The following is a 24988-nucleotide window of genomic DNA, read 5'->3' as shown; positions in this document are numbered from 1 at the left end:
GATCCATCTGTAGAAGATTTTTTAAAATTAGTATTCAATAGAGAAGGCCCAGCTCATGATTGGTGATGGTACCCATGGTCTAGGGTCTTGAATTCTATAAGCAGGCTGAACATCTATGGGAATCAAGCCAGTAAGTAGTACCCCTCCCTATCATCCTCATCAGATCCTGCCTCTGGGTTCAAGTCCTGCTTGAATTCCTGTCCTAACTTCCTCCAGTGATAGTCCATGATCTGAAAACATCAGCCAAATAAACCCTTTTCTCCCAAACTTCCTTTTTTGTTACAGTGTTTTATTGAATTAATAGAAACCCAAGCTAAGACAAGTTTAATTCAAGGACTAGTATCTTTACATATATATATATTAATATATATAATATATTATATATATTAATATATATATAATTATATATATTATATATAATTAATTATATATAATTAATAATAATATATAATATATATATTAATGTTCCTCTGCTCTCTCATTCATTCTGTAGTTTAAAAGAAATTTTATTTTACTTACTACTAATGTATTTTCATAATGAGCTTTAAAACTTACGATTCTTTGTATAGACAGCACTTCAGGTGAAGTTGGGTGATTTGAATAAATAGTCTAAGGAATTAATTACTGACAATCAGAAAGTACATATGAGAGAAATGATACTTTAACCCTAATATTTCACTTGAACATTGCAAATCCATCCACACAGTCAACAAATTAATCAAGGATGTGCAAGTCCCAGTGCACAAATGAATGGAGGGGAGATTGGAATTGTTAAAGTGAATTTTTTTAAAATAATTTCACAACAGAAGTTAAGAAGTAGGGATTCCTCTTGACAAACTCGGAGTTTTCTTTTTCCTTCCTTCCTTCTTTTCTTCTTTTTTCTTTCTTTATTTCTTCCTTTTTTTTTTGTTGGCCTGAATCTGAAGATGCGCTTTGAATCACCTGCAGCTTATTTCATATGCAGTCTCTGGGAAATTTATGAATGCTTATTTCTTTGTGTATTATTAATAAAGACAAAAATAAATATCAGTTCTGCCAAATGATACGGAACATTATGGGTTCACAAAACTTTCAAGTTGACAGGGTATGATCATCCCTCTCTCCTCTTCTTCCTCCTTCCTCTTCTTTTCCAGAGCTTCAAATGGCAAGAGCTTTAAATCAGATTCCTATAGTGGACTATTTGAGAAAGCTTTTCTTATTTCAGTTTTCAAGATTCAAATTTCCTCTTGACTCACATCTAATAATCTCAATTGGTACTGGAAAACTGAGAATATATCATTAAATTTTTCATAAGTTATGGTGTCTTGGTATTTCTTCAAAGAAACTAGTAACAGAGCTTGCCCATTCCTCAAATTTTAATATATTTTTCTGTTCCATGTTGAGCTGAGTACAACACAGGTGAATTAACTCAAATTTAATGGCACTTATAAAAGTCTTCTTTAAATAAACCAATTCTGTTTTGAAGAGCCATGTGGATATTAACAACTGAAATAGTATTTTACATGCCTATGTTCCTTGCTTTGGAATAAGCAACATATTGAATCCAAACACATTAGACACTGCTGTACTTTTAGGAAATGTTTATCTTTCCTTCCATTCTCTGCTTTCTCCAGACCCTACACCATTTCTTTTAAAATATCATATCACAAAATGTTTTCCACTCTTTTCTTTCTCCACAGATAGGTTGCTTCAAATAGTGGGATATTTCTTTGAAGTTTAAGATGATATCGATGCCTAACTTATGAAACCATTGTAGGTTTTATGAGTTGATGTCTCCCTCCCTCCATTGGAAGAATCACCTGGCTATAGGATGTGGACATTTCAGTTTCCATATCCCCAGCTCCTAGGAGTCTCAGTTAAGGTCACTCCATAGACTAGGAGCCTCAATGTTCCCAGATTTCTAGCTAGTTACTGAGATGCACACCACTGATTTTCATTCTCAGTCTTATCCCTGTCTGGCACATCCTGAACCCCTCTTGACCCCCTCTCCCACCAAGGTGCTTTATTTAGTTTTTTTTTGTTTTTTTTTTTTTTTTGTTTTTTTTGTTTTGTTTTTTTTTTTTTTTCTTTTTTTTCTTTTTTTTATTTTTTATTTTTATTTTTTATTTTTTTAGATTTGTGGGTTGTATAGCATGGTTATCTTGTACTTTAGAGCAAATGTCCATGTAAAAGTCAGTAATACCGTGTGTGTCCTTCTGCATCTGAGTTACCTCACTCAGAATATTTTCTAGTTCCATTCATTTGCCTGCAAATTTAATGATGTCTTCATTTTTAATAGGTAAATGGTATTTCATTGTATAGATATGCCACAATTTCTTGAGTTGAGGGACATTTATGTTGTTTCCAGTTTCTGGTTATTACAAATATTCTGCAGTGATCATAGTTGAGCAAGTGTCCTTTTGGTACATTGGGCTATCTTTTTTGTATGTGTGTCTTGAGGTAGAACTATTCCAAATTTTCTGAGAGACTTACAAATTGATGTCTAAAGTGGTTGTACAAGTTTGCACTCTACCCAAAGAAGTAGTCTCCTTTTTCACATCCTCACTAGCATGGGCTGTCTATTGAATTTTTTATTTTAGCCATTATGGTGGGTATAATGTGGAACCTTAGAGGCATTTTGATTTGCATTTCTCTGATGAAAGAATGTTGAACATTTCCTTTATTCTCTTTTTTTTTTTTTTGTCTTCAAAACAAGATTTATTTTTTTTAACATGAAAATACATGGAAAATACATTGGTCTCTTATCTGTTACAAATAAGACTCAAATTATTAATCATAACAAGAAGTGTTTCTTGAGATATTTCCATCTACACAAAAGACTAACAGCTTATTATTTTTTTTAAAGATTTTAAACATTTTTTGCTTAAAATTATACATTTTTGTCAGTACTGTTTTTTCAGACATTAAAATAAATTTTACATAAAACCATGTGAATATGTTTTTTAGTCAGTACTTGATTTTTTTCAAGGGCTTGACAGTATGCATTGAAAACATACTAGTTGCAATAAGCGTAAAGTACATGCAAAACAAAACGCAACATGGAAATAGTCAAAGTCTTCTTGTTTTGTGAATATATGTATATTTTTTGTTTTCTTTATTTCTTGGACTTCATACAGTCTGTGAGTTGTTTCTGGGGGAGTGCAAGCCTCTGGGGTTAGCATCCCACTATCAGTGACTGCATATTATGTCTGTTCTTTTGTGACTGGGTTATCTCACTCAGGATGATCTTCTCTAGATGCAGCCATTTTCTTAAGAATTTGGTTAAGTCATTGTTTCTGGTGGCTGAGTAGTATTCCATTGTGTATATGTACCACAATTTTTGTATCCATTCGTCTTCTGAAGGACATCTGGGTTCCTTCCAGCTTCTGGCTATTATAAATAGAGCCGCTATGAACATTGTGGTGCATATATCTTTGTTGTGTATTAAAGTGTCTCTGGGGTATATGCCCAGAAGTGGAATAGCTGGGTCTTCAGGTAGTACTATATCCAATTTTCTGAGGTATCGCCAGACAGATTTCCAGAGTGGTTGTATTAGCTTGCAACCCCACAAACAGTGAAGAAGTGTTCCTATTTCTCCGCAGCCTCGCCAGCATCTGCTGTCATCTGAGTTTTGAATCTTGGCCAATCTGACTGGTGTGAGGTGGAATCTTAGGGTTGTTTTGATTTGCATTTCCTGATGGCTAAGGATGTCAAGCACTTCCTCAGATGTTTTTCGGCCATTCGGTGTTCCTCAACTGAAAATGATTTGTTTAGCTCTGTACCCCATTTTTAAAAAGGGTTATTTGATTCTCTGGTGTCTAGCTTTTTGAGTTCCTTGTACACCTTGGATATTAGGCCTCTATCTGATGTGGTGTTGGTAAAGATCTTTTCCCATTCTGTTGGTTGCCGTTTTGTTTTCTTGACGATGTCTTTAGCTTTACAGAAACTTTGCAATCTCATTAAGTCCCATTTGTTAATCTTTGACCTTAGAGCTTGAGCCATTGGTGTTTTGTTCAGGAAATTTTCTCCTGTGCCTATGTGTTCTAAGGTTTTCCCTACTTTCTCATCTAATAGTTCCAGTGTATCTGGTTTAATGTGGAGATCTTTAATCCACTTACACTTGAGCTTTGTACAAGGAGATAAGAGCATTTCCAACAGATTACAAGAGATCGAGGAGAGAATCTCGGGGGCAGAAGACAACATTGCAAACATAGACAAAACAGCCAGAGAAGATGCAAAAAAACAAAAAGCTCCTAACCCAAAATGTCCAGGAAATACAAGACACAATGAGAAGACCAAACCTAAGGATAATAGGAATAGAAGAGGGAGAAGAGTATCAACTAAGAGGCACAGTAAATATCTTCAACAAAATCATAGAAGAAAACTTCCCTACCCTCAAGAATGAGATGACCACGAGCATAAAAGAAGCCTTCAGAACTCCAAATAGGTTGGACCAGAAAAGAAATACCTCCCGACACATAATAGTAAAAACATCAAGTGCCCAAAGTAAAGAAAGAATACTAAAAGCAGTAAGGGAAAAAGGTCAGGTATCATATAAAGGCAGACCAATCAGACTCACACCCGATTTCTCAAAAGAGACTATGAAAGCTAGAAGAGCCTGGACAGACATCATGCACTCCTTAAGACAGCACAAGTGCCAGCCCAAGCTGCTAAACCCAGGAAAACTATCAATCACCATCGATGGAGAGACAAAGATATTTCAAGACAAATCAAAATTCACACAATATCTGACCACAAACCCAGCACTACAACGAATTATAGGTGGAAAACCCAATACAAGGAGGGAAAATACAGCCTAGTAAAAACAAGAAAACTCCTAAACAAGAAAACTAAAGAAAAAACACAGACACAACTCAACCCAAAAAAGCAAAAATGGCAGGAAACAGAAACAATTATTCCTTGATATCTATTAACCTAAATGGTCTCAACTCCCCAATAAAGAGACATAGACTATCAGACTGGATACATAAACAAAATCCAGCCTTTTGCTGCATACAGGAAACTCATCTCAGAGACAGAGACAGACACTATCTCAGAGTAAAAGGGTGGAAAAAAAACTTCCAAGCTAACAGCTCCAAGAAGCAAGCTGGAGTGGCTATTCTAATACCGAATAAAGTAAATTTCCAACCAAAAGTTATCAAAAAAGATAAAGAAGGACACTTTTTACTCATTACCGGGGAAATCTGTCAGGAGGAACTCTCAATCCTTAACATATATGCTCCAAATAAAAAATCACCCACATTCATAAAAGAAACTCTACTAAAGCTCAAAAAATACATTTCACCCCACACAATAATAGTGGGAGACTTTAACACCCCACTCTCACCAATGGACAGATCAGGGAAACAGAAACTGAGCAAGGACACTGCAAACTAGCAGAGACTTTGAACCAACTAGAATTAATGGATATATTCAGAACATACTATCCTAAAGTAAAAGAATACACCTTCTTCTCACCACCCCATGGCACCTTCTCGAAAATTGACCACATAATTGGACACAGAACGAGCCTTCATCGATATAAGAAGATTGAAATACTCCCATGCATCCTCTCAGATCACCATGGTCTACGGCTGGTCTTTAACAACAACAAAGACAACAAAATGCCCACATACACATGGAAACTAAACAACACTCTGTTAAAGGATAGCAGGGTCAAAGAAGAAATAAAGAAAGAAATTAAGGATTTTCTAGAATTCAACGAAAACGAAAACACAACATACCCAAACCTATGGGATGCAATAAAAGCAGTATTGAGAGGAAAACTCATTGCCCTAAGTGCTTCCAAGAAGAAACTGGAGAGAGCTCACATCAGCAACCTGACAGCACAGCTAAAAGCCCTAGAAGAAAAGGAAGCAGATATACCCAAAAAGAGTAGACGGCAAGAAATAATCAAAATTAGGGCAGAAATAGACCAAATAGAAACAAAAAAAAAACCATATAAAAAATCAACAAAACAAAGAGTTGGTTCTTTGAGAAAATCAACAAGTTTGATAAACCCCTAGCCAGACTAACTAAAGGGCAAAGAGAGAGTATCCAAATTAACAAAATCAGAAAGGAAAGTGGTGACATAACAACTGAAACTAAGGAAATTCAAGAAATCATCAGATCCTACTACAAAAACTTATACTCCACAAAATTGGAAAATCTGGAGGAAATGGACGAATTCCTAGACAGATACAAGGTCCCAAAGTTGAACCAGGACCAAATAAACCATCTAAATAACCCTATAACACCTAAAGAAATAGAAGAAGTCATCATAAGCCTCCCAACCAAAAAAAGCCCAGGTCCAGACGGGTTCAGTGCAGAATTTTATCAGACATTTATTGGGGATATAACACCAATATTCGCCAAGCTATTCCAAAAGATAGAATCAGATGGAATATTACCCAACTCATTTTTTGAGGCTACAATAACCCTCGTACGTAAGCCACACAAAGACCCTACAAAAAAAGAGAACTTCAGACCAATCTCACTTATGAACATTGATGCAAAAATACTCAACAAAATCCTTGCAAACCGAATCCAAGAACACATCAAAACCATCATTCATCATGACCAAGTAGGCTTCATCCCTGGGATGCAGGGATGGTTTAACATAAGGAAATCCATCAATGTAATCCACCATATAAACAAACTTAAAGACCAAAATCACATGGTCATCTCACTAGATGCTGAGAAAGCATTCCACAAAATCCAACACCCCTTCATGTTAAAAGTCCTGGAAAGAACAGGAATCCAAGGCCCATATTTAAACATAATAAAAGCAATATAAGCAAACCAACAGCCAACATCAAACTTAATGGCATGAAACTTGAAGCAATCCCACTAAAATCAGGGACTCGACAAGGCTGCCCACTCTCTCCCTACCTATTCAACATAGTACTAGAAGTCCTGGCTGGAGCAATTAGACAGCAAAAGGAGATCAAGGGGATACAAATCGAAAAGGAAGAGATAAAAACATCACTCTTTGCTGATGACATGATAGTGTACTTGAGTGACCCCAAAAATTCCACCAGAGAACTCCTACAGCTGATAAACAAGTTCAGCAAAGTGGCCAGATACAAAATTAACTCAAACAAATCAGTAGCCTTCCTATACTCAAAGGACAAACATGTGGAGAAAGAAATTAGGGAAAAGGTACCCTTCACAATCGTTACAAAAACTATGAAATACCTTGGTGTGACTCTAACTAAGGAAGTAAAGGACCTGTATGACAAGAACTTCAAACCTCTAAAGAAAGAAATTGAGGAGGATCTCAGAAAATGGAAAGATCTCCCATGCTCATGGATTGGAAAGATCAACATCTTAAAAATGGCCATCCTACCAAAAGCAATCTACAGATTCAATGCAATCCCCATCAAAATTCCAACCCAGTTCTTCATGGAATTGGAAAGATCAATGTGCAATTTCATATGGAATAACAAAAGACCTAGAATAGCGAAATCCATCCTCAACAACAAAAAAACATCTGCGGGAATCACTATCCCTGACCTCAAGCTATATTACAAGGCAATTGTGCTGAAAACTGCATGGTACTGGTACAGAAATAGGCAAGTGGATCAATGGAATAGAATAGAAGATCCAGAAATGAGCCCTCATGTATATGGTCACCTGATTTTTTACAAAGGAGCAGTAAACATTCAATGGAAAAAGGACAGCCTATTCAACAAATGGTGCTGGTCCAACTGGCACTCAACATGCAAAAGAATGAAAATAGATCCTTTATTCTCTTGTTCTTCATTTTTATTGGATATTCTCTGTATTTACATTTCAAGTGTTATCTCTCCCCCCAACTTGGATTTCTCCTCCTCCCCTTGCTTCCATGAAGGTGCTCCCTCCCTCAACCACTAACTCCCACCACAGCACCATACATTTCCTTACACTGGAAAAATGAGCCTTCCCTGGACCAAACGCCTCTTCTCTCATTGATATGCAGACAATGCTGTCCTCCGCTACATATGCAACTGGAACTATTAGTTTCTCCATGTGTACTCATTGGTTGGTGTTTTACTTGCTGAGAGTTCTGGATGGTTTGGTTGGTTGATAATGTTGTTTTTCTCAAGGGGTTGCAAACACTTTCATCTCCTTAAGGTCCTTTCTCTAGCTCCTTTACTAGGGTCTCTGTGTTCAGTCAGATTGGTTAACTGCAAGCATCCTCATTTGTATCAGTGTGGCTCTGGCAGAGACTCGGAGGAAGCATCCATAGCGGGCTCCTGCCATTAAGCATTTCTTGACACCAGCAATAGTGTTTGGGTTTGGTTGCTGCATATGGAATAGATCCCCAGGGGAGGCAGTCTCTGGATAATGTATCACATTCATTCCTCTGTTGAAGAATATCTGGGTTCTTTTCAGCTTGGGGCTAAATAAGGCTGCTATGAACATAGTGGAGCATGTGTCCTTGTTATATGTTGGAGCATTTTTTGGGTATATGCCCAGGAGTATGGTATAGCTGGGTCTTCAGGTAATACTTCGTCCAAATTTCTGAGAAACCTCCAGGCTGATTTGATAGGGGTTGTAGCAGCTTGCAACCCCACCAACAATGGAAGAGTGTTCTTTTTTCATATCCTGGACAGCATGTGCTGTCACCTGAGTTTTTGATCTTAGCCATTCTGGTGTGAGGTGGAATCTCAGGATTGCTCTGATGTGCATTTCCCTGATGACTAGGGATGTTGAACATTTCTTTAGGTACTTAACAGCTATTCTGTACTCCTCAGCTGAGAATTCTTTGTTTGGCTTTGTAGCCCATTTTTTAATAGTATTATTTGTTTCTCTAAGTTTATCTTCTTGAGTTCTTTGTATATATTGGATATTAGCCCTGTATCAAATGTAGGACTGGTAAAGATTTTTCCCCCAATCTTTTGGTTGCTGTTTTGTCCTATTGACAGTGTCCTTTGCCTTACAGAAACTTTTTAGTTTTATGAGGTCCCATTTATCGAATCTTGAATTTAGAGCATAAGCCATTGGTGTTCTGTTCAGAAAATTTCTGCCAGTGCCTATGTTTTCTGAGCTTTCCCCCACTTTCTGTTCTACTAGTTTCAGTGTACTTGGTATTATGTGGAGGTCTTTGATCCACTTGGACTTGGGCTTTGTACAAGGAGATATGAATGAGACAATTGGCATTCTTCAGCATTCTAACTGCCAGTCGAACCAGCACCATTTGTTTAAGATGCTGTCATTTTTCAGCTACTTTTTAAAAAAATCAAATAACCATAGGAGTATGAGTTCAATTTTGGGTCCTAAATTCTATTGCCTTGATCTACCTGCCTGTCTCTCTACAAATACCATGCAGTTTTTATAATGATTGATTTGCAATACAGCTTGAGATCAAGGATTGTGATTTCCCTAAAAATTCTTTTATTGTTCAGAGTAGTTTTCACTATCCTGGGTTTTTTGTTATTCCAGATGAAATTGTAAATTGCTCTTTCTAACATTATGAAGAACTGAGGTTAAATTTTGTTGAGGATTGCATTGAATCTGTAGATTGCTTTTGGGAAGATGACACCACAGTATTTTATATTTGTGACTATTGTGAAGAGTGTTGATTTCTTAATTTCTTTCTCATCAGGCTTATTCTTTGACTAGAGGAAAGCTAATGATTTTTGAGTTAATTTTATATTCAGCCACTTTGCTAACATTGATTATATGGCTTAGCCATTCTCTGGTGGAACTTTGGGGTCATTTAAGTATACTATCATATCATTCGCAAATAGTGATATTTTGACCTCTTCCTTTCCAATTTGTATCCCTTTGACTTCCTTTATTGTCTAATTGCTCTGCCCAGGACTTCCAGTACTATATTGAATAGATAGAGGAAGAGTAGGCAGACTTGTCTAGTCTTTTTAGTAGGATCAATTTAGTTTTATATTGGTTATTGGTTTTGCTGTATATAGCTTTTGCTAGGTTTAGTTATGGGCCTTGATTTTCTGATCTTCCCAACACTTTTAGCATGAAGGGGTATTGACTTTTGTCAAATGCTTTCTCAGCATCTAATGAGGTGATCATGTGTTTTTTTTTCTTTGAGTTTGTTTATATAGTGGACTAAGTTGATGGATTTTCATATACTGAACTATCCCTGCATCTCGGGGATGAAGTCAACTTGATCATGTTGAATGGTTTCTTTTATGTGTTCTTGGATTGATTTGTGAGAAATTTATTGAGTATTTTTGCATTGATGTTCATGAGGGAAATTTTTCTGAAGTTTTCTTTCTTTGCAGGGTTTTGTGAGGTTTAGGTATGAATGTAATTGTGGTTTCAAAGAATGAATTGGTAGTGTTTCTTCTGTTCCTATTTTGTGGAATAATTTGGAGACTTTTGGTGTAAGGTCTTCTCTGAATATCTGATACAATTCTGCACTAAAAACTTCTGGTCCTCTGCCATTAGAGTATCCTAAGTTGAGATTTTTTGTTTAGTTCTGTACCCTGACTTTAATTGGGTTATTTGGTTTGTTGGTGTCTAATTTTTCAAGTTTATTTTGGATATTAGTCCTCTTTCAGATGTAGTGTTGGCGAAGATCTTTCACCTTTCTATAGGGTGCTATTTCATCCTATAGAAAGTCTTATAGCCTTGCAAAAGATTTTCAGTTTTATGAGGTCCCATTCATTAATTTTTTTATTGTAGTGTCTGAGGTATTTTGTTTTGTTCCAGAATTTTTTTTTGTACCAGTGTGTTTAAGACACTTGTTTAGTTTCGCTTCTACCTAATTTAGTATTTCTGTTTTTGTTGTTGTCGTTGAGGTCTCTGGTTAACTTGGAGATAAATTATGGTTCTATTTGCTTTCTTCTACATTCAGCAAGAGTGTTGGCATCCTTGTCTTGTCCATGATTTTAGTGGGATTGCTTCAAGTCTCTCTCCATTCAGTTTGATGTTGGCTATTGGTTTTCTGTATTTTGCTTTTATTATATTTGTGCATGTTCCTTGAATTCCAGAACTTTGAAGACTTTTAACATGAGGATATGGTAATTGGCCCAAGACTTCTGCTGCATCCAATGAGATAACCATGTGTGCTTATTTTTATTTTGAGTTTGTTGATCTAGTGAATTCATAATCAATATTGTTCTGAAGTTCTATCTTTTTATTGGGCCTTTTTGTTGTTTAGGTATCAGCATAAACTTGACTTCATATAACAAATTAGATAGTGTTCCTTCTATTACTATTTTGTGGATTAGTTTAAGAAGTATTGGCCTAAGTTCCTCTTTGATAACTTTTGGTTTAAAGTCTATTTTATTGGATATTAAAATGGTCACTATATCTTTTTGCTTGGGAAAATTTGTTTAGAAAACTTTGACCAGCCTTTTGCTCTGATGTAGTGTCTGTCTTTGAAATTGCTGTGTGTCTGAAACTATTAGATGAGAAAGTAGGGAAAACCTTAGAACACATAGGCACAGGAGAAAATTTTCTTAACAAAACACCAATAGCTCAAGTTCTAAGGCCAAAGATTAACAAATGGGACTTAATGAGATTGCAAAGTTTCTGTAAGGCTAAGGACATTGTCAAGAAAACAAAACAGCACTCAACAGAATGGGAAAAGATCTTTACCAACTCCACATCAGATAGAGGCCTAATATCCAAGGTATACAAAGAACTCAAAAAGCTAGACACCAGAGAATCAAATAACCCTATTAAAAAATGGGGTACAGAGCTAAACAAAACATTCTCAGCTGAGGAATATCGAATGGCTGAGAAACATCTGAGGAAGTGCTCGACATCCTTAGCCATCAGGGAAATGCAAATCAAAACAACCCTGAGATTCCACCTCACACCAGTCAGATTGGCCAAGATCCAAAACTCAGATGACAGCAGATGCTGGCGAGGTTGTGGAGAAAGAGGAACACTTCTCCACTGTTGGTGGGGTTGGAAACTGATACAACCACTCTGGAAATCAGTCTGGCGATTCCTCAGATAATTGGACATAGTACTACCTGAAAATCCAGCTATTCCACTTCTGGGCATATACCCCAGAGACACTCTAATATACAACAAAAATACATGCACCACAATGTTCATAGCAGCTCTATTTATAATAGCTAGAAGCTGGAAAGAACCCAGATGTCCTTCAGTAGATGAATGGATACAAAAATTGTGGTACATTTACACAATGGAGTACTACTCAGCTATCAGAAACAATGACTTATCCAAATTTTTAAGAAAATGGTTGCATCTAGAAAATATCATCCTGAGTGAGATAACCCAGTTACAAAAGAATAAACATAATATGCAGTCACTGATAGTGGGATGCTAACCCCAGAGGCTCGCACTGCCCCAGAAACAACTCACAGACTGTGTGAAGTTCAAGAAAAAAACAAAACAAAAAAAATTATGCTCAATCCTTACACACCAAGAAAACATTGACTAATTTCGGGTTATATCCTGTTTTACATGTACTTTTTACTCATTGTAACTAGTAAGACCTTAATGCAGAGTATCAAACCTTTAAAAAAAAGAAAAAAAAAAGCCAAGCACTGACAAAATTGTATTTGTATACATTTATGCAAAAATGTTTAAATTTTTTCTTTTATCTTTGTTTTTTAAAATAAAGAAAAAAAAGAAAGAAATGTAAATACATGAAGTATCCAATTAAAAAAGAAAAAGAAAGAATTGTGATTTTCAGTAATGTAACAACCAGTTACATATAACCATCTACATTTGGATTAAAAATCAAACATTTTCTTCCTTCGGAAAAAACAAAAAGAAAAAGAAAAAAAAAAGCCAAGCACTGACAAAAATGTATTTGTATACATTTATGCAAAAATGTTTAAATTTTTTTTCTTTTATCTTTGTTTTTTAAAATGAAGTTAAAAAAAGAAATTGCTGTGTGTTTCCTCTATGCAGTAAAATGTTGGGTCCTATTTACATATCCATGCTGTTATTCTATGTATTTTTATTGGGGAATATTGTCTATTGTTGTAGAGATGTTCCTTTTAATTTTGTGTTGGAAGTGGTAATATGTTTGTGTGGCTCTCTTCTTTTTGTTCTGCTGTGAGATGATTAAGTTATTTTGTTTTCCTGGATGTAATTACCATTCCTATATTGTGTTTTGTTGATTCTTTGAATGGTTCTTTTTGTTTCTATTTGGTATATTTCTGCTCTAAGTTTGATTATTTCTTGCCATCTACTCCTCTTGGGTGTATCTGCTTCCTTTTCTTTTAGAGTTTTCAACTGTGCTGTCAAGTTGCTAGTGTATGCTCTCTCCAGTTTCTTTTAGGAAGCACTCAGAGCTATGAGTTTTCCTCTCAGTGCTGCTTTCATGGCATCCCATAGGTTTGGGTATGTTGTGTTTTCACTTTCTTTAAATTCTAGAAAATCTTTAATTTCTTTATTATTTCTTTTTTGACTATGCTATCATTTAATAGAACATCATTTAGTTTCCATGTGTATATGGGCTTTTTGTTGTCTTTGTTGTTATTAAAACCCAACCGTAGATCATGGTGATCTGATAGCATACATGGAAATATTTCAGTCTTCTTATATCTATTGAGGCTCATTTTGTGATCAATTATAAGGTCAATTTTGAAGAAGGTGCCATGAGGTGCTGAGAAGAAGGTGTAGTCTTTTGTTTTAGGATGATATGTTCTGTACTTATCTATTAATTCCAATTGGTTCATAACCTCTGCTAGTTTCACTGTGTCCTTGTTCAGTTTCTGTTTCCATAACCTTTCCATTGGTGAAATTGGGGTGTTGAAGTCTCCCACTATTATTTTGTAGGGTGCAATGTATTTTTTGAGCTTTAGTAGTGTTTCTTTTATGAATATGGGTGCTCTTGTATTTGGAGCATATATGTTAGGGATTGAGAGTTCCTCCTGACAAATTTCCTTTGTAATGAGTAAAAAGTGTCCTTCCTTATCTTTTTTGATAACTTTTGGTTGAAAACCTACTTTATTCGATATTAGAATGGCCACTCCACCTTACTTCTTGGGGCCATTTGCTTGGAACATTTTTCCCCAACCTTTTACTCTGAGATAGTGTCTGTCTTTGTCTCTGAGATGAGTTTCCTGTATGCAGCAAAAGGCTGGGTATTGTTTATGTATCCAGTCTGATAGCCTATATCTTTTTATTGGGGAATTGAGTCCATTTATATTAACAGATATTAAGGAATCGTGGTTGATGTTTCCTGCTTTTTTTTTTTTTTTTTTTTTTTTTTTTTTTTTTTTTTTTTTTTTTTTGCTTTTGGAGGTAGAATTGTGCCTGTGTGTCTTTCTTCTTTTGGTTTTCTTCCTTAGGAGTTTTCTTATTTTTACTAGGATGTAGTTCCCCTCGTATTTGGTATTCCACCTATAATTTATTGTAGTGCTGGGTTTGTGGTCAGATATTGTGTAAATTTAGTTTTGTCTTGGAATATCTTGGACTCTCCATCTATGGTGATTGAGAGTTTTGCTACGTATAGTAGCTTGGGCTGACACTTGTGTTCTCTTAGGGTCTGCATGATGTCTGTCCAGGATCTTCTAGCTTTCATAATCTCTGTTGAAAAATCGGGTGTGATTCTGATTGGTCTGCCTTTATATGTTACATGACCTTTTTTCCTTTACTTCCTTTAGTATTCTTTTTTTTTGTGTGTTTTGGGCACTTGGCATTTTGACTATTATGTGTCGGGAGGAATTTTTCTCTGGTCTTTTTCTCTGGAATTTCATTTGGAGTTCTGTAGGCTTCTTTATGCTCATGGTCATCTCATTCTTCAGGGTAGGGAACTTTTCTTTTACAATTTTGTTGAAGATATTTACTGTGCCTCTTAGTTGATATTCTTCACCCTCTTCTCTTCATATTATCCTTAGGTTTGATTTTTTTATTGTGTTGGATCTTCTGGACATTTTGGGTTAAGATCTTTTTGGTTTTTGCATCTTCTCTGACTGTTTTTTCTATGTTTTTAATGTTGTCTTCAGCCCCCGACATTCTCTCTTCCATCTCTTGTAGTCTGTTGGAGATGCTTGCATCTGTGACTCCTGATTTCTTTTTTAGGTTTTCTATCTCTAGGGTTGTCTCTTTTAGTGTTTTCTTTATTGTTTCCATTTCCATTTTAAATTCCTTCTTCCATTCCTTCATCACTTTGGTTCTATTTTCCTCTAATTCTTTGAGTTTTTGAGGATTTTTTATGTTTCCTCTTTAAAAGCTAATTCTTTATGCTTTTCCTCCTGTTCCTGTTTAAGGATCTCTATCATAATCTTGAGGTATGATTTTGGGTCTGAGTCTTCTTTTTCTGGAGTTTTTGGCATTCTGCTGTTTGTTGTGATGGGAGAGCTGGGTTCTGGTGTTGCCAGGTTGTTTTGGTTTCCCTGGGGTATGTTCTTTTGCTTTCCTCTTGCCATATTTTTGTCTGAGATAAATGGTCTTGTTGTCAGTGATTTTTTCTCCTTTCTCCCTTGTACCTGGCCTGCATCCTTGGATCTCTGCTGTTCCTGGTGGTAGATGTCCTGAGTGCCTTTTCTGCACTCAAGGGCCACCATGTGTAAACAGACAACCTAAGGCAGGATTCCTGCTCCCCTGAACCAATCAGTGGTGTGAGCATGTCCTGAGAGCTCTGCACAGACCTCTCTGCTCCTCAGCTACTTGGAGCACTGTCTCACCAGGCCTGTGTCTCTGGATCTCTGCTGATCCTCAGCACCTACAATTCTAATCTTGCATCATTCCATGAAAATTATTGAGGATAAAATGATATGACCAACTGCTTTTATACCATTTTTCTACAAAGGTTCTATGTATTAGTAAATTCCATCTATTCTGTCAATTTCAGTGTAATACCCTGACTACAAAGACAACTAAGGAAGATTTTCTGTAACTTAAGAAAGTAGATGAATCTCAAAATCAGAAGGAAAAATAGAAATATACTGGAGAGCATGTACCTGACTATAATACATAAGATTTTTTACTGATGTTCCTGCTTGAATGAGCTTCACATACACTTCCATGTGACTCTAGGAGATAGGCAGACACAACATACATTTATGTGAATTTAATTTCCTTCCAAAGAACAGATCTTTCAGAGTGACGGTGCATTATTTCCATATACAAAAAGCAGTGGTCCTTGCAAAGAACCTATATTCAATTTTCAGAACCTATATGGTGGCTCACAAAAATCAAAAGCTCTAGTTCATGGCTATTCAATGAATCATATGTGCATCAGAATGTGAATGAACTGACATACAAGCAAAACACTCATGCACGCCAAATAAAAGGGGAAAAGGCTGTATATCTTTGATCTGTTTATAAATGCAAGTCTGAATTTTGCCTGCAGAAAGGAATCTAAATATTCTTGTTACAATAAGAAAGGTTTTCATTTGTCATTTTTTGAAATGATAATAGAATTACATCATTTTCTCGTTATCTGCCCTCCAAGCCCTACCATGCACACTCCTTTGCCCAATCTAAAATTTGTGAACTATGAAAACTCTTTCCTTTAATTTTTATTACTTATTCCTAAATCTATAAATACAACCTTCTAAAGGTATAATGTTACTTGCATGTCTATGATTTCCAGTTCACCATTAGGTTTCATTAAGTAGAAATAGTACTTAGAGCACTAATTTGTTGTGAGTTTACTTCAAGAGGTGACTAATGTTTTTAACATTACATATACATTTTGAATGTTTTGATGTTCATTTGTTCAAATCATGCTATTTACTATGAAGGTAAAAGATTTAGTAAAGCTTAGATATTAACATTTAATATTCACGTGTTAAAGAATTTCTTTTTGTTAATGATTCATATTCTATGTGGTAGTTTATGTGGAGCTATTCTTAATTCTGGAACTCAAATACTGAGCTGGGTGATAAGTTTCTTAGTGAATGACATCAGATGTATTTGACTAAACTGAGTAGAAGAAAAGATAAAACTCATCCATACCTGATACCAAGCCATTTATTCATATTGGTGGATAACAGATCTGAGTTCTCATCGTAAGAACTTGGAATTGATTGTGAAGCACGCCTTGATTGTAATATGTACCATACTAAATGAATTAGAGTTTATTTACTGATAGAATTATCTCAAGAGCGTGCATCCACACGTGCGCACGCGCACACACACACACACACACACACACACACACACACAAACACCTACCTACCATGTTTAACTGCTCTGGAGAATATTCACCCATTAATCCCATCACAGTAGCACATCCAGCATTGTCTAAGTTAATATCACATACATCTCCATTACTGGACACTACAGTAGGTAAAAATTCTTTTTCACCAAAAAGGAGCTGAAATCGACAAATGTAAAAAGCAGCTCTTAGTGTGAGGAGGTGTTTTGTCTGATAGAAGCTTAATGTTTATAGGGAGTGAGACATAAGATAAAACTATTGTGTGTTACTAAACAGTGGATTGGCTCAGTTCACTGATAAGGATATTTTTCTAAAACATGGCTTTTCTAAAACTCCTGTGAACTTTCTCTAGCATGGATGTCATTTTTAATCTACATTTTTGTCTCTTTACTAGTTCTTATTCATTTATATTTTTATTTGTCAGAATTTTTATGCTAGTACTATATCTATAACTTAAAATTTAACTCTGTTGTTTGTTACATCTCAAATGATGTGTGTGTGTGTGTGTGTGTGTATGTGTGTGTGTGTGTGTGTGTTTGGTCTTGTACCCTGTAAATTTGCTCTACACCATGACAAATTTGATCAAGATAGTTTTGGTGCTTTTGTAGATTCATTACCTTTCGTATAGAAACTATATTTTATATCATACAGACTTCCTTTTTTCCCTATTGATTTGTCCACATCATATGTATTTACAATGTATTGATTATTCTCAACCCATTATCCTCTCATATCCAGTTTCCTGCCTCTAAAGGACACATACTTTCCAACTCATTCTCCTTCTACTTTCACTTTCATATCTGGTTTTTTATTTGTTTGGTTGTTGGTTGGTTTGGTTTTGGTTGGTTTGATTTTGGTTTTTTGTTTGTGATTCACAGCCTACTTGGGTTTCTTGCCTGAACATAAAAAGGGGCTTGTAGAGAGGGACAAATCACCATTAGCAAAAATGACACCCATTCTCACAATCACAGATTTATTAAATTGACTTTTATTTTGGCAGTTCTTTATAGAATAAATGTTCATCGATGTAGCAAGAGGAATGTTGTATTATACATTTAGGTACAAAGTATTTTGTTGGTGAACTTTCCCCAAATATATAGTTTCATAGTTTAGAGACTATTAACATTGATTCCTAGTTTTCAATGAGATGGAAAGAACAGAAGTTGCTGTATACTTTCTCTATATCTACCGAGATCCTGCATCATTTCTTTCATAGTCTATTAACAGGTAAATTACCAATTTTCTGAAAATTAAACCAATTTTCATTCCAGAGACAAACTTTACTTTTTACTGAATTTATATCCTTTCTATAAATCATTTGTTATTTTGCCAAGCAAGCAGGACTATTGGGTACACATTTACTATTTTAACGTTTACATTTATGCTCTATTTTAATTTATTTATTTTCTTAGACACAGTTTCATATATCCCAGATTGGTAGTGAGTTTGCTGTGTAGCTCAGAACAGCCTCAAAGTGATATTGATTCTTCTTCATGTCCTTCTTATGCTGCGGTACTCGGGTATTCATTACTGTGTAGGTTTCATGTAGTGCTAAGCAACAACCATCTGAGCTGCCAACCAGCTGCCATCTTCATTTCTGAGAAATATTGATAAATGTTCAGTCTACTTTGCCTTTAAAATAATGTGATTCTGATATTTTTCTAGAAGGATGCTTAATTATAATTTTTCAAAAAGACACAGAACTACTTAGATTAAGCTCCAATTATACTATTTTTTCAAATAAATGCATAACTGATTAGATTATTCTTTTGTATTGGATAATTTCTGTATTTGTATTTCAGGTGTTATCTTCTTTCCTCGAATCCCATCCCTCCTCACCCTCCCATTGCCTCAATGAGGGTGCTCCCTATCCCAAACTCCCTCTCCCAGCTCAGTGCCTTGGCATTCCCTGTGAGATTATTCATTTTTAAATTGGTAAAGATACAATTTGACTAAAATACATGGCCCTGTTTTATTTGTGTCACTGGCATTATTACCACATATATCCCTATATTATTCTGCTAATAAATACAGAATGCCAGAATATAAGGTTTACAGAAGTCTAATTTTGCTCTATAGGTTAGTTATAGTCTAATCACCAATAAAACATTAATTACTATGTTGCTTGTACACAGTCTTATCTCAAACCTTCAGCACTCTTGAGTCTTTCCAATTCCATTGTCTGGCTTTGAATTTGTTTGCTCAGCTAGATGTAAAGTTTATAGTAAGCTGAAAATCAGATTATATTCTCTATATATCTTTGAATTTCAACCCTTTTTCCTTGGATGGAAACCTTAGCTGCTTTGGACTTTTTCAAATCTCACTTGTTTATAAAGCTTACATAGGTGGGAATTCCCTTTGGGCAACAGATGTGCAATTTAACAGTCTGGTAGAGTCATATTTTTCATGTTACACTCTCTCAAAACCTAATATGCTGTGTTTGAGAACTCTTGTTTTCTATGTACTTTGTGTGTGTTTTCAATTAACTCTGAAATCATTTCTAAATGGAGTTGTCATTGTTTCCTCCCTACAGCATCTTGATCACTGATGTGTCTATTAACATTGTTGATCTTTATTGAGATTCTTTCATCTAGAAGGAATCATGTGCTTTGAGGTACTTTCTCTTGGCTATCTCAATTCGTGGAAATATTGTTAGTTCATTTATGGTGTAGCATTACAGTGACCCTCTTCTGTGAAAGAATAGTAACTCTTGTGTAAATGTAACACATTTACTTAACCTGTATACATTACCTACAGAGTTTTCAGTGTTTTCCTGGCCTTGTTCATTTACAAGTTTTGCGTTGACATGTTTTCATTTTATGCTAAACGTACTTCAAAATACAGCCATTTCTATACAGTGTTTAGGTCACTAAGTCCACTGGGAATTAGCCCTGAGTAAACTCTCTCTAATAATGTAAGAGAAAGATCGCTGTCACCCTATGATGTTCATGATTCTCAGGAGTTTTCTTTTTCTTTTTCTTTTCTTTTTTTTTTTCGTGGTTTAAATAATCGATCCATTTTCTTTTATTTTATCTTTTTTATTAGATACTCTGTATTTGCATTTGAGATGTTATCCTTTTACCCTGCCCCTCTTCAATTTAATCTGATTAAAAATAATCCTACTATATTTGGGAGTGTTTTCTAAACAGACTGCTCAACTTTGAGGTGAGACTGGCTATAGCCCTCAAGGTGGGCAATGCAGGTGAATAAGCCCTAAACTGTACAGGTAGATCTATTCCTTAGGAATCTAACTCTGAAAAATGTAAGTATACCACCACTTTGAGTTCATCACAAACCTTGGTAGTTGATGTAGAGGTGAAATATAGAAGCTGCTCAGCACTTTCTATATTTAAAGCATTATAAACTGGACCCAGAAAAAGGTTTACTTTAATTATTTCAGACCGATCTTGATTTGTTTCAAATTCTCTAGTGCCTGAAAAACATACACAAACATATATAATATGTATATATTTACAGATGTATGTCTGTATAGTTGCTGTTTCTTTCTCAATATTTTCTGCAGGCTTAGGCTGTTACACAGAGATTATGACTCTTTTTTGCCAGACATTTAAACTTGATCCTGAAGATTTTCCTTAGTTTACCCATAAGAGTGCTAAGATGTTAAACTCCTTAAGTTTTATTCAATTTGCTTCTCCCACTACCACTTTTTGTGAATGACCCTGTTTATGATTTACCATTAGAAAAAAAATCATTCTTAAAGAGGAAAAATATTTTGCCCTTTAAGAGATCTCTCTACTAAATTCTGGAATTCTGTTACTTTGGCATTTTCTACTTTCGGCAGTTCCACCTAACTTATTTTTTCTCTTCTTTCCTGTGCACATTTATTAAAGACTTATAGATGGCCTTTGAGCTTTTGACTGCTGGCTCACATGCTTGAGACTGACTGTAATTAAGTATTAGCTCAGCACTTTTAAAAGATAAAATATTCCTTAACTCTTGGAAGAGGATCCTACTCAAAATGTCAGACATTGATTTCAATGGTATCTAGATTTGTAATGATCTATCTTCACAAGTCCCCCATGTAGCACCTCCAGTCCACTCATGCAGGTGCACATCCATATACAAATTGTCTACTTATATATCTACAGTCATTCTGTCTGTCAGATTATAAATTGAACCAATGGATGCATTAGTTAGAAATATTTTCCCTGTAGGTCAGACAGTTAGAACAATCTACACTTGATTACATTCGGTCTTTTAAAATATATATTTTGTACAAACCCAAATAATATCAATCAAAGCTATGGGAGAGCTGATGAAGACAGTGGGCAAATATTCATTAAGCATTTTCTAATTAAAATGGACATTCCAGCTTTCAAAATGCAAAATGCAATTTGAGAAAAAACATGCAAGTATACATGCACAGGCACACACACACACACACACACACACACACACACACACACACACACACGAACAGTGAGTTATTATTTCAGAAATTCAAGGTATAAAGAACCCTAGGAGTTAAATATGTTATGAATTAGAGACTACGGTTCCAACATTTGACATTTTAAAGCAGGCTACAGTTGTCATCATCTGTCAGAGCTTCTCTGTGTTTAACAAAGAGCTGCGAATTCTATGTAGATCTTTGTGTTCTTCAGGATAAAGTTTCACCATTGTTCTTTATTGTCATACCTGTAAGGGTTCCTTGAGAATGGCCAATATAGTAAATCTGCTTTTGTCCTGTTTTCTCCTGAATGAAATTATTGGTGGATGAAAGGTGATATTTTATCATTTCATCAGAACTGCAAGAAAACAGAATGGAGAAAAGATAATTTATTATTAACCAATAAGTAATTAATTTCTGTTTTAAATGATGTCTCTATGTGATCTATATGAAGGGAGATATAGTTCACAAAGTGGTGGCAATTATCAATTACTACAAAATTATCATAAAATTACCACCTTATACTCACCATTTTTCTGTGATCATTATTTTTCCATGGCATTTGTTCACAATTATACACATTTCTCAGAATTAAGCTAGCATGGTCATTCCACAGTGAATGTATTGTTAGAAGGAATTCAGATCACTTTGAATTGAGAACCACATTTCTAAATATTCTAGGTTCTGCACATGAACATTATATAATTTAAAATTGGGAAATATGAAACCTCCCCCAATGGAGAGAAAGAAAGAGAGGGAGGGAGAGAGATATAGGTAGGGAGGGAGAGGAGGGGGAGGAAGTGAGGGAGGGAGGGAGGGAGGGAAAGGGAGAGAGTTGCTAAAGGTACAAAGATAAATATGTAAAGGAAGTTTATTAAATAAATTGGTGAGATACTACTTTGTGACACAAATAATCATATATAAAACTAACCTTCCCTCTTTTCCCATGACTATCAATCCTTCCTCTACCACAATATCAGCAGTGTCACCTGAGGAGTTAGATCATTGGAAAACAATTGAGATGTGAGTTGAGCCCAAGGACCCACCTTTAAAAAATAAAAAAAAGCAAAAACAGAAACAAAGTTATGCTGGTGCTCACCTGAAATCCTACCAGTGCATGTGTAAAAATAAGCAGTTTGCCTGACTATCCAACCTATCCTACTTAGAGATTTCCAAACCAGACTGACTCACAGTGACTAAGGAATAACACTTAAACTAGTGCTCTGATCCTCACTAAACACATGTACATTAATATATATATATATATATATATATATATATATATATATATATATATATATATATATAATTGATAAATGTAAGAATGTATGCACACACACACAAATCTGAATACATGGTATAAATGAAGAGCAATAGTAGAGGGCTGTATGCAAATGTCTACATTTACAAAAACATTTTTTAAATATATCAAATTTACTACACTTTTCAATTTGAACAAATGCTGAGGTGGGCTGTGAGAAGACTCGGGGAGCAAGGACACTTGTTACCAGGTCTGTTGCCTTGAGTTTCATCTCCAGGACCAACACAGTTAAAGGGGATAACCAATTCCCTTAACTAGTTTTCTCCGAACATATATTGAAGCATTTACACACATTCACAAACACACACACACAAACACACACACACACACACACACACACACATGCACGCACACACACAAACACACTAAGTGTACTTTTAAAACCTGGATTGATTAGAAGAGTAATTAGTATTTCAAGTGTAGAAAACAAGCTATAATAATAATTTTATAATTATTATATATAAAAGCAGTAATAAAAAGTCTCAAAATATGTCACTAAACTCAATATTCTAAAATTGCTCTAAGTTGAATGCCATCAATCCTGTCTCACACAATTATTTAATGATTAAAATACTTGATAATCCTTTAAGGCAAAAGGAGAAATCACATGGAATTGTTCCCTACCTAAAATCCCAGAATTTTTTAGAATCTGGGTTTAGTGTCACGTGTTTCTTTGCCCAGGTACTTCCTCTGCTGCTTCCTATCCACACATCATATCCAGCATCTGCTAGGATGAAGGCCAAGCTGTGGTTGGGAGGATTGGAAACACATGCACCAGGAGTTGTAAACAAGCCATGCTGACAAAATACTATCATCTTTGGGGCTGCAAAAATAATCATGAAAAGGAATTACAACATTAGCATCTACTAACAATATTGAAAATTTTTCATATACTCACAGTGAAATCAAAAAATTTTGACACTAGCACACAATGATGTGCTAAGACTTCCTTTCACTTATGTCAGTTAATGTTAATCAATATTTAACTGCACCAATGGAGAATCATTTCTACAACATCTTTGCCTCCCTTCTATCTCACTCTCCTCAATCATAAATTTTTTTAGTATATCTCTTTCTCTTTTAGATTTTTATAGTTTGTAGTTCTTTAAAAGAAATGGTTCATACCTTATGAACTCCAAAATCAAATATAGAGACTACTAATGACTAAACACCCAAAGATTAATGTGCAGTTTCTTTTAAAACCCACTAGACCCTAAGAACATGCAGGGCTCCTAGGTTGGTATTAAGAATGAACTGGGTCTCATGTATTACCATCTGGATAAATGCTCACAACAGGAAACTAAGGGATGTCCCAGATGCAGTGTGCTCGAAATTATTTAGGGGCTCATTGCCCTCTGTAGAAACCCATCCTTGTTCTCATAGTGACCAATGAAACCTAGGTTCTATAAGCCCCAGCTCCATTCATGGGAGTCAGCGAGCTCCAAATGATCATTTGAAATAACTGAATTTGGAGGTAACTCTTTAGTAAGTCATTGCTTAGCATGTCATCACCTCAGGGTGCTGACAGCTTCAGTATTGATCTCACTCACATCTTACCTGGGTTATCAGCATTATTCTTCCCATGAGGAATTCGGTTAATTGGAAGAATGTAACCATAATCAGTCACAACCTCATATTCTTCACTTGGATATTCCCAGTAGAGAATAATCTCACTCTGCAAGAGAAAACACTCAATAATGATCTTCATGAACCTTTTTATACTTATTCATTTCTCATGATTCTTAAAATAAAATTTCTTCTGAAATAAAGTCATCACTCATGGTAAATGTTCAAATTGTAAGAGATGCAACAATTTAGAGAAGATGAAAGAAACTTGTAGAGATAAAGCAAATATATTTAATTTTATTAGTTATAAGAATAGCTTACAACATTCATGTGAGCTTCAGGATTCTTGTTTGGTTCATGTGAACAAAATATATTTCCACATACATGGATAAGGCACATTGTACTCAGTATCCACCACATTTTAAACCTGAATGAAAATAGTTTTTGTTAAAAATAGCAAAAGTCACAATACTAACTCAATGTTTTACTTATACATTATGTCCATATGTAACCTTCCATAGCTGAAAGTTTTCATATTATATAGTAAGAATCTAGATGAACTCAATAACTTTAAAATGACGACTCACAGTGGTAAACTATGGGTCACAGAATAGCTTAGGTATATAATTAAATATCAGCTTAGATATACTTAAAATTG

The 24988-nt window shown here is 35.2% G+C and overlaps 1 protein-coding gene across 1 annotated transcript; it reads right to left on the bottom strand.

Moving 5' to 3' along the window:
* Positions 1 to 12657: 12657 nt before the first annotated feature.
* LOC308417504 (tear acid lipase-like protein) lies at positions 12658 to 24750 on the bottom strand (the record flags this gene model as incomplete). The annotated part of the gene is made up of 7 exons (XM_080912898.1): positions 12658 to 12672; positions 17057 to 17194; positions 20332 to 20468; positions 21692 to 21801; positions 23389 to 23587; positions 24322 to 24439; positions 24652 to 24750. 7 exons carry the CDS (start codon positions 24748 to 24750, stop codon positions 12658 to 12660), a joined length of 816 nt encoding a protein of 271 aa, XP_080769024.1.
* Positions 24751 to 24988: the final 238 nt, after the last annotated feature.

This window comes from Micromys minutus (assembly GCF_963924665.1).
Source record: "Micromys minutus genome assembly, chromosome: 2".
Lineage (NCBI taxonomy): Eukaryota > Metazoa > Chordata > Mammalia > Rodentia > Muridae > Micromys > Micromys minutus.
This window is presented reverse-complemented; position numbering and strand designations above follow the sequence as displayed.